The following is a 10,872-nucleotide window of genomic DNA, read 5'->3' as shown; positions in this document are numbered from 1 at the left end:
TGGTGTTAGGATTTAAACGTGCATCTACGTTGTCTTTTGAAAATGGTATTCTCCGAATTTAAGTTAAGTGCTTGTTCTACTTTAGTTTTTAGTTATTATATTTCTTAAGTCCAATTTTTCCCTTGTCTTTTTTAAAGTATGTTATCTTATGTCTTTTCAAAAAAAGATATAACCTTAAAATCTTTAAACTAAGTTGTTTTCCTTTCTTCAAATCAATTAAGTTGTTCTTTTTAAATTGTAATCCATGCATGTCGGTCACGATCGCCGCGTTTGTGGTACCCCTTGTATGGGCGGTCGTGACAGAGTGGTATCAGAGCTTTGTTCTTTCGCTCTGGTCCGAGAGTCTTCTTTCACTTTAAGTCTAAGTTAGTGAACCCTTATTTGACTAGAAGTGTCATGAAGGCTCAACATCCAAAGCATCACGCTCAACCGATGAAAGTGAGGTATGCTTAAATTGTTGGAACTATGGAAGAGTAGTGCATGAAAATGTATGATGATATGATATGACGTTGACAAGTTTATGCATGTGAATGAATGATATGCATGAGGATGAGTTGTAATGGAATGGTTATACGAGCATGATTGACATAATACCTTGAGCATGTGCTATGTTTATGATTATGATGTTGTAATAGCATGATTTCGTGGAGTACAAGTATGATTGACATGATAATTGAGACATGTATTGTATGTGCAAAGGTGATATCGATATGGCATGAATACTTGTGAGTATGAACTAAGTGATGTTGCTAAATGTGTTTTATGCGCGAAAATACTACAACGATAGCATGCAAAGATATGAATCGTTAAGACAACGACAAACTTTCGAACTACGCGACCAACTTAAGAACTTTTTCGAACAAACAATAATGCTTTTGGGTTTTAAAAGAAACTTTCGTCTTCACATAGATGGTGCGAACGAAACGAACCGCGCTTAAGAGCAGTCAGTATAGTGCCAGAATGCGACAAACGATATACGATTACGACCACTATGAGAGAGAGGAAGGCAAGGCCTTGAGAGAGGTTGTCGCCCGTTTTGAGACCCTATGGCGAGATGTCTGCGGGTACCATGTAATGGCCTATGGTGGCATAAGAAGACTAATTGAGTTGATGCCCGACAATTGGGAGTCTTGGATGGAAACAACAGCCAGTCGGTTCACGTGGTACGAACCAAGAAACCAGATGATGGCTGGCGACATGAAAGGTTTCCTAAAGGCCTTAACCTGTGCTTTGATTGACTCACGTTCCGAGCGACCACCATCGACAGAGAAAGAAGAAGATGAAACCGTTTGGGAAGACAAAGATGTGATCGAGGTTAAACCAACGGCAGTAAGAGAAGCCGTACCACAAGGAGGCATGGTCCCAGGTTTCGAAGATGACTACGTGGATGTTAACACGGATGATAGTATGGATGACGAAGAATATTTCCGTATGCTTGAGGAGTACCACGTAGAAGAGGAAGAGGACCCGGAAGAGGAAGAAGACCCGGAAGAGGATATTAGCACTAGATAGATGTGTGATGTTGTTTTCTTTTCCTTAAGTTGTTAAGACAGTGGAAGTAGCACCTTTTTGTTTTCCGAACAAATGCTTCTGTTTTCCTTTCCACGTTATTTATGGAAGTTTCCCTTTTCACGTGCTTTTAAGTAATTGTGTTTTATCGTATCGTACGCGTGCATGAAAGCGATGATGTTTTAATAACGATGTACTCACAACGGTGCTAACCTGTGTTTTAGATCAACATGCCCCCGAGACGTAGACGTGGTCCGCGTGTGGAGAACAATGTGGGGGAGCAGACAGAAGGAAGTGTCGGCAATCCACCCCCGCCTCCACCACCACCTCTACCCCAACCAAACGAAAGGGAGTATATCAAAGCCTTTCGCAAAGAGAACCCACCCAAATTCGACGGGTTTGGAGAGCCCCCGAAGGCGGAGGCATGGGTGCGCGATATTGAGCGTATCTTTGAGTTCATGGGATGCACGGACAGAGAACGCCTGGCCTGCGTGACTTATCAGCTGACAGGACCCGCTGACTTTTGGTGGGAAACAAAGAAGAGAACCATGGACCCCGCTCACCGTGAGGCGCTTACTTGGGAGGATTTTAAGGAAGAGGTGTACAACAAGTATGTTCCGGAAAGTTATCGGCGGGCGAAGGTAGTGGAGTTCCACACGTTGAAGCAAGGAAGTATGACAGTCACAGAGTACGACCGCACCCTATGTGAGATGACGCGTTATGCACCAGAATTGGTGGATACAGACGAGAAGATGGCTGCGAAGTTCCGTTCCGGCCTTAGGACAGAGATAAGGGTCGCAGTGGCTAGTCGGAGGGGAATTCCTTATTCCGAGGTGTTGGGCTGCGCCTTAGATGTGGAGGAAGCACTGCCCAAGAGTGAGAGGACAACAAACCCTACCCCATCTGCACCCCAAGCGAACTTTAGAGACAAAAGGAAATGGGAGGGAAACCGAGCTCCTTTTGACAACAAGAGGCGTTTCTCCACTTTTCGGCAACCGCAGAATCATGGGCGCCAAATTGTGCCACAGCAGAGGGGAAACCCACAGAGAACACCCTACTGTAATCGGTGCTCCAAGCATCATGTTGGGGAGTGCCGAGTTGGAGGCATTCGGTGTTATGCCTGCGGTGGAAACGGGCACATGTCTCGAGAGTGCCCAAACAACAACAAAGGTGGAGTGAAGAACGGGCAAGGACAAAGACCACCACAGCAGCCTCAACCAATCCGGCAAGTGGCCCCACAGCAAGCAAGGGCGTACGCACTCAAAGGGAACCAAGGGCAGGGACCCCAAGCCAGCAAGGGCAAGGAGAATTTGGAAGGTATGGGAACGCTCCAACAACTGCCTATTATTGTGCTATTTGATACGGGTGCTTCGCACTCTTTTATTTCCATGTCATGTGTGAATGCCTTATAACTCCCTACTGCTATGCTTGAATCGAGTTTGAATGTGTCTTCACCGGTTGGAGGATTGATTGATATTGTGAGAACTTGCTCGAACATAGAGTTTGTGTTAGGAGAACTAGAAGTAGTGGCCCAACTTTTGCACGTTATGCCTTTGGAGAATGTGGACATAATCTTGGGAATGGATTGGCTTACCGAGAACCACGCAACGATTTACTGTAAAGAGAGGCAGATTTCCTTTCAAGCCCCGGGCGAAGAGCCGACTATCTTGTATGGGATCTCCATGAACCGACGAACCTCCATAATCTCCGCATTGCAAGCAACTACGATGATAAGGAAAGGACGTCCAGTGTATCTGGTATACTTGAATGGGGAAGAAAAGAAAGAATTGAGGGTGGAAGACGTGGCAGTGGTGCGAGATTTTCCCGAGGTGTTCCCCGAAGCTTTACCAGGACCGCCACCCGACAGACAGGTGGAGTTCACCATTGATTTAGAACCAAGATCAGCGCCAGTATCAAAGGCGCCATACCGAATGGCCCCTAAGGAGTTGGCCGAGTTGAAGGTCCAGTTGCAGGAACTGTTGGACTTGGGTTTCATTCGACCCAGTGTGTCACCATGGGGAGCGCCAGTTCTGTTCGTTAAGAAGAAGGACGGAACGATGAGAATGTGCATCGACTATCGTGAGCTTAACAAGATGACTTTGAAGAATAAGTACCCACTGCCAAGGATTGACGACTTGTTTGACCAACTTCGAGGAGCGGGCATATTCTCGAAAATGGATTTGAGATCAGGGTATCATCAACTAAAGGTCCGACGCGAGGATGTGCCTAAGACTGCTTTTCGCACTCGTTATGGCCATTATGAATTCGTCGTGATGCCATTTGGGCTGACCAACGCCCCAGCCGTTTTCATGGACTTGATGAACCGAGTTTTCCACGAGTATCTTGACAAGTTTGTGTTAGTCTTCATCGACGACGTGTTGGTATACTCGAAGAACGAGGAGGAGCATGGACAGCACCTACGAACAGTGTTGGAAACGTTGCAAAGAGAGAAACTTTATGCCAAGTTTAGTAAGTGTGAGTTTTGGTTGACTCGAGTGAACTTCCTTGGTCATATTGTGACGGCAAATGGGATTCAAGTAGACCCAGCAAAGGTCGAGGCCGTACAGAATTGGAAATCGCCGAAAATGCCAAGTGAAATCCGCAGTTTCTTGGGATTGGCGGGATATTATCGACGCTTCATTGAAGGATTCTCTAAGATTGGGAGACCGATGACGCAACTACTAAAGAAGGGGATCAAGGTAGTTTGGACGCCAGAGTGTGAGGCGAGTTTCCAACTGTTGAAGGAGAAATTGACTACAGCACCAGTCCTAGCGGTACCAGAACCCGACAAGGACTTCGCCGTCTACACGGACGCGTCAAAAGTAGGACTAGGATGCGTGTTGATGCAGGATGGGAAGGTGATATCATATGCTTCCCGACAGTTGAGACCAAATGAGTTGAACTTTCCGACGCATGATTTGGAGTTAGCAGCAGTGGTGCACGCGCTGAAAATTTGGAGACATCATCTCTATGGAGTGAGATGCGAAATCTATACGGATCACAAGAGTCTCAAGTACTTCTTCGAGCAGAAGGAGCTAAACATGCGACAACGACGTTGGTTAGAGGTCGTGAAAGACTATGACTGTGGTATTAATTATCATCCAGGCAAGGCGAACGTGGTCGCCGATGCCTTGAGTAGGAAGAACCAACCTCAACTAGCTTATTTCCTAACGCAAGAGGAAGCTTTGATTCACGAGTTTGACAAGATGAGTTTGGAAATAGTGAAAGCGCCCGAGACAGTAGGTGCAAAATTGGCGACACTAGTAATTGAGCCAGATTTGAGAACCAAACTCATAGAAGCCCAGCGACGTGATGGAAAGTTGGAGGCATTACGCGCGAAAGTGAGAGCCGAGAAGCTTGATCATTACCTCGAGGAGGCGGATAATGCATTGACGTACGATGGACGATTGTGTGCCAAGCGATGAGGTGCTAAAGGAGGAGATTTTGAGTGAAGCGCACGACACGCCTTACACCGCACACCCCGGAAGCACGAAGATGTATCGGGATTTGAAGCAACGGTTTTGGTGGAATGGGATGAAAGGGGATGTAGCGTCATATGTGGAACGATGTCTAGCATGCCAACAAGTGAAGGCCTTACACCAGCGGCCATATGGGAAGTTGCAACCGCTCGAAATTCCTGAATGGAAGTGGGAGCATCTAGCTATGGATTTCGTGACGGGTTTGCCAAGGTCACCGAAGGGCAACACTGCGATCTGGGTGATCATTGATCGACTTACTAAAAGCGCGCACTTCTTACCGATTAAGATTACTTATGGCGCGGACAAACTAGCAAAGCGCTACGTGAACGAGATTGTGCGATTGCACGGAGTGCCAAAGACCATTGTATCCGACCGCGATACGAAGTTCACATCAAAGTTTTGGATGAGTATGCAACGCGAATTGGGCACACATCTGAACTTCAGCACTGCATATCTCCCGCAATCGGATGGGCAGTCCGAGAGGACGATTCAAACACTTGAAGATATGTTGCGAGCAGTTGTCTTAGATCGAGGGGAAAGTTGGGAAACGGTTCTACCATTGGTTGAATTCGCCTACAACAATAGCTATCAAGCGACGATCGATATGGCTCCGTATGAAGCCTTGTACGGCAGGAAGTGTCAATCCCCACTGTATTGGGATGAAGTTGGCGAGAGAAAGATGTTAGGACCCGACGCCATAAAGGAGATGACCGAAATTGTGCATCAGATCCGTGCAAGGATCAAGGAAGCTCAAGATAGGCAGAAATTGTATGCTGACGTGCGTCGAACGGAAATCAAATTCGACGTTGGTGACAAAGTGTTCTTGAAAGTGTCCCCGACGAGAGGAGTTGTGAGATTTGGGGTGAAGGGAAAGCTGAAACCGCGTTTTGTTGGACCGTACGAGATCATCGACGAAGTAGGTCCTGTAGCGTATCGATTGGCGTTACCTCCCAGCTTTGGGAACGTGCACAACGTGTTCCACGTGTCGCAGTTGCGCAAGTACGTGTTCGACCCCAAACATGTGATTCACCAAGAGGAAGTGATCCTAACCCCCGACATGAGTTACGAGGAAAGGCCCGAAGCAATACTAGATCGGAAGGTCCAAGAGCTTCGAAACAAGTCGATAGCGTCCGTGAAGGTGTTGTGGAAGCACCATGGTCCCGAGGAAGCTACGTGGGAGTTAGAAGATAAGATGAAAGAAAAGTTTCCCGAGCTGTTTATGTGAGACGTTTAAATTTCGGGACGAAATTTTTGTTTAGAGGGGAAGGATGTAACATACCAAACTTTTGTGACTTCTTTTTATGTAATTGGAATTTTGGGGAATTCTGAAACGTTTGATTCTATGTGATTAAGTGCTTTGTATGAAATAAATTGACGTGGTTATTGTGGAATGACGAGCTTGAGATTTATGTTATTCCAATGTGGGGAAATAATTAATAGGATCATGCATTTATCCTTTCTCAAGTCGATTCATTGAAATATTCGGCCCTTCCTAATTATTGAAATAATACTTCTTCTTGTGGATTTAATTAATTATTTTGGGATACTTATCCAAATTAAATCCAAACCAAATGACCCCTAAGTTGTACTACATGAAATTCGAACTCCATTTTATTTTTCCTTGGGAGTTTTCGAAAATTTCCTATAGGAGAAAGAATTAATTTCCTTTTGATTTAATTGGTGCTTTATTGACTCCCTTCCTTTGAATTTAATCCAATTAAATCATGTGATAATGTATTTCTTCACCCAAAATAAATAGAGAGTTGGGATATTTTTCCTTGGCTATTTAGCCTAGCATTTTCGGCCCCCTCCAATAAAATTGGAGAATATTTTAATTGTTTCCTAATTTGTGGGATCCCTTTTTATTCAAATAAATTCCTATGTCTAATTAATTGGGGATGTGAATATTTTTTTTCTTCTATTGTTCCTCCATATCACACGCCCCTATGCATTATTTCCTTTGTGGGAATTTAATTAATTATTGCCTTTTTATGGGAGCCTTTTTCCATAAAGAAATTACCTAATTTAAATCCTATTCTATTTAATTGGGGATTTAAATAATTTCCTTGTACAAATTTCCTCTTGAAATTTTCGGCCCCCACCATATTAATTCCTACTTGGAGATTTAATTTAATTTATTTTGTTCCCTTGTTTATGGAATATTCACCTTTAATTCCTAATTTGTGAATATTCTCTCCAAGTAAATATTGCTATATCTCCTTGTAATTAAATTAACAAATTTTGACTTCCCCACCATTCAAACCACACGCCTACTTCTATACCTAATTGTGGGAATTTTATTTTTTTTTATCTCCCACAATTTAATTAATTCATGAGGTGTGGATTTTTTTAACCTAGACTATAAATATTAATAAAATCAACCCTAGCCCCCATTCCCCAAAAATATCGTCCACTCCTTTCTCCCTCACTCCCACACGGTTTGTCTCCTCCATCACTCTCCCCTCTCCAAAAACCTTCCATTCAAGCTTTGATCTTGCTTCCGTTGAAGTTATCTTCGAGAAACTCCGACGAATCGCTCCATTCCACGTTTCTACCGTTTTCGTTTTGTCAAAAGGAAGGTATAATCGCACACTTCTCCTCCTCTTCCGTTTTTGAACCATGTTTTGGGTCCTACATGCATGTAGAGAGTGTAGGTTGATAGATCGCAAGTTTTAACGGGGGAAAAATCGTGTGTCGTAAGAACTTATTTGATTTTTTGCATTTGTTGGTTGAAATCATATGTGTTGGATCGAAATATGTGGTGATGATATGAGTTTGTATGCAAATATGTGTATGAGTAACGTGTAAGCATGATGATGTGTTGTCGAGCATGAAGAATCGGTGTTTTCGTTGTGGAAATTTAAAAACCCTATTTTCGAATTTGAACCAGAATTCTGTGATGCTCGACCAGTGACTTATGATCTGTATTAGACCCATCAAACGAATGAATTTTGCTACGAAATTTTTACTGAGTAAACTTCAAGATGTTTTCTGTGTCTCGTGTGAATTTCAGCCTGTTTTATAGAAAAATGAATTTTTAATAAATATTTGAAGTCGACTGCGCAAATCTGCCAGAAACGTGAGTTCTCGCCATGAATGTTTCGTTTTCTGTTTGACTGACCAAATGAACTCCGATTGATGTAATTCTTGAACTATATGAAAATATGAAGTGTCTTCTGTGTTTTGTTAAATTTTCAGCCTTTTTGGCCATCGTATGAATTTATGGTGAATTTTTCAAATGAACTGCGCAATACTGTCAGAAATTGTATGTTCCGACCAGAGAGTTCAATATGTGATATGACTGACTAAATGACGTGATTTCGATATGAAAATTTTCATGGATGAACTTGAATGTGTCCTCTGTATCGTGACCAAAATTTAGCATGTTTTGAGGTCGGGTGAATTTAAAGTGATTTTTACAAAACGGTCGCGCATTTCTGCCAGTTTTCTGCCTTGATTAAATGACACTTAGTTTCAAGTTTAAAAGTGTTATTTGATGCATGTATGTGCAAGGAACGTGTTTAAATGTTGAAATCACTTGCGATAAGTTGAAAGGTGTTACGTGTGTTTTATACCCTTGTGATGCATGTTGGGTTTTGGGATTGAGGAGAACGATGAGAGAGAAACGATAGGACATGCATAGTGATATGTTGTTGTGTGAGACTGACTTGTGTTGTCGTTGACAAGGGTGTTGTGTTTTCGTGAACTCGAGGATCGAGAGTTGCTAGGTTGGGTTGTGATTTTGCTAAGAGATCGAGGTGGGCTTTCCTTTCAAACCTCTTTATTTTTCCGAAAAATATTATGTGGAGATACAAGGGTGGTTTAACTGTTATGTCATGCCATGGACTGTTTTTGTTATGAGATTGTGTGCCTGATGCCTAGTTCGTATGAGTTTACTCCGTTAGGCTATATGGCTGTTTTGTGAAACGAATTCGGGTCCGAGTAGGGCCGCAAACCCTATCGGGCTGTGTACACTGGTGGGATCGTGAGCCGTCCTTGCAAGTCGGCCGGTCTCGTGGGCGAATAGTGTGGCCACACTTTCGTCGCACTGTGGTTGTGACTGTTGGATTGATGTGAAAAGTGGGGAGATTATTTGACTGGTCAGTCTATGAAACTTTTTGTGTTCTCGTGATATTTTCTTTACTGCGTATAAAACTCGAGATCACTGGTATGGATGACATAACTTGATAAATGTTTTCGGCATGAGCCCATTGAGTACAACAAGTACTCAGCCCTGCATTTTCTTTTAAAAATTTTGCAGGTTGAGCGGAACGTTGCGGTGGATGTTGAGCTGGCTAGAGACCTTAGGATACGTTGTGTCGTCATACATAGGCGTGATCCTTGACTCTCCTTGAACCTTATTTATCCGCTGCTATGTTTTAATTTATGTCTTAAGTCCAATTTTTCCCTTGTCTTTTTTAGTTATTATATTTCTTAAGTCCAATTTTTCCCTTGTCTTTTTTAAAGTATTTTATCTTATGTCTTTTCAAAAAAAGATATAACCCTAAAATCTTTAAACTAAGTTGTTTTCCTTTCTTCAAATCAATTAAGTTGTTCTTTTTAAATTGTAATCCATGCATGTCGGTCACGATCGCCGCGTTTGTGGTACCCCTTGTATGGGCTGTCGTGACAGAATGAGATAGTTATATAAGAAGGAAACGAAGTCATACTAAGAAAAGTTTGATTAAGTGATGAGTTGGACTCATTAAAATCTTATCATTGATGGGATAAACGTTAGATATAACGAGATATACCATAAAGAAACTACCAACATCAGTACCTTCTACAAAACACGAGTTGTGGAGTAGAGTGACTCTAGTCTTGCACATCTCAAGGTGTAACGTTGTTCTAACACATGTTGGAAAGGTGTCCAAGTAATTGGAGTTGCGTACTGAGGTATGTTTTAAGGTTGTCCCTAATGATATAAGGATATAAGTTCTGTAATCTTCAAAGATAGAATTCTTGTATGAAGATCAAGAAAGGAACTAAAAGCCGATGAGGCTCGTTTCACGCATGTTTCTAACCTTAAAACTGCATCAAATTTTGTAAACTAACGTCTAATTTTGAGCCAGGTGTGTGTAAGTCCGCCATGTTCAGAAACCGAGTTGACCAACTGGGCGGACGAATGGATCAGGAGAAGGAGCTAAATTGCTGCACAAATGGATCAAGTTGAAGCAAATGACATGCAGCGGAACAACCAATGAGAAGACTAATGCGTCGCACAAGAAAAATCCTCAAGGGAAAAGGGTAAAGATGACCTTTCAAAGAACAAATGCCCTAAGGATCCATACCTCACGCCTTCCTATAAATGGACTAGAGAATGAGGAAGGAAGAGAGCTTCTATCGGTGTCACTCATTAGTTTTCAGCTCTCTTCTAGAGTTGGAATTGAGAGCTCCAAACACTCCATCTTCCTCTTTTCGCGCACACACTTGGTCCTGTTCTAGTTTAGTTTAGTTAATTGGTATTTGGTAGTAGTTTTCTGCACTGTTATCTTTCTGTTCTTGCTATTCCACTTCGAGAAGAAGTGATGAAACAATTTCCTGCTTTCGTTGTTTGTTTTCAGTCTACTTTTGATGTTATCGACTCTTGATGTTTTTGATTTAGTAATTTCAGTGCCTTGATTTCATTTCCAGTTGATGTGTTCTGTTTCATGCTTGGTATTTCCGATCTGTTTTAATTTTTGTTTTATGATACTTGTCTTAGCTCAGAATGTTTCGCTGTACTTTGATTGAGTCAGATCTGATGTTTTATATCTAAGTTGCCTTAGGATGTTTAGATCTGGGTGTTTATGTTTCATTTCTGCATGATTATGGGTCAGTTTATTTTTTACGCAGTCGCAGCTTAGATCTTCGGAGTGGATTCAATTCTATGAGTTGCTTGATG

At 42.5% G+C, this 10,872-nt stretch overlaps 1 protein-coding gene and 1 long non-coding RNA gene across 2 annotated transcripts; both read left to right on the top strand.

Moving 5' to 3' along the window:
- Nucleotides 1–1,739: 1,739 nt before the first annotated feature.
- On the top strand, nucleotides 1,740–2,952 carry LOC121764234. The gene is made up of 2 exons (XM_042160289.1): nucleotides 1,740–2,826; nucleotides 2,948–2,952. Exons 1-2 carry the CDS (start codon nucleotides 1,740–1,742, stop codon nucleotides 2,950–2,952), a joined length of 1,092 nt encoding a protein of 363 aa, XP_042016223.1.
- A 6,323-nt stretch (nucleotides 2,953–9,275) lies between these two features.
- Nucleotides 9,276–10,592, top strand: LOC121764938. Its single transcript, XR_006042663.1, has 2 exons — nucleotides 9,276–9,884; nucleotides 10,061–10,592. It is a non-coding gene; the product is annotated as an uncharacterized LOC121764938 (long non-coding RNA).
- Nucleotides 10,593–10,872: the final 280 nt, after the last annotated feature.

This window comes from Salvia splendens, chromosome 14 (genome assembly GCF_004379255.2).
Source record: "Salvia splendens isolate huo1 chromosome 14, SspV2, whole genome shotgun sequence".
NCBI classification, from domain to species: Eukaryota; Viridiplantae; Streptophyta; class Magnoliopsida; order Lamiales; family Lamiaceae; genus Salvia; species Salvia splendens.
Note: the sequence above shows the minus strand (reverse complement) of the source record. Positions and strands in the feature narration are given on the sequence as shown.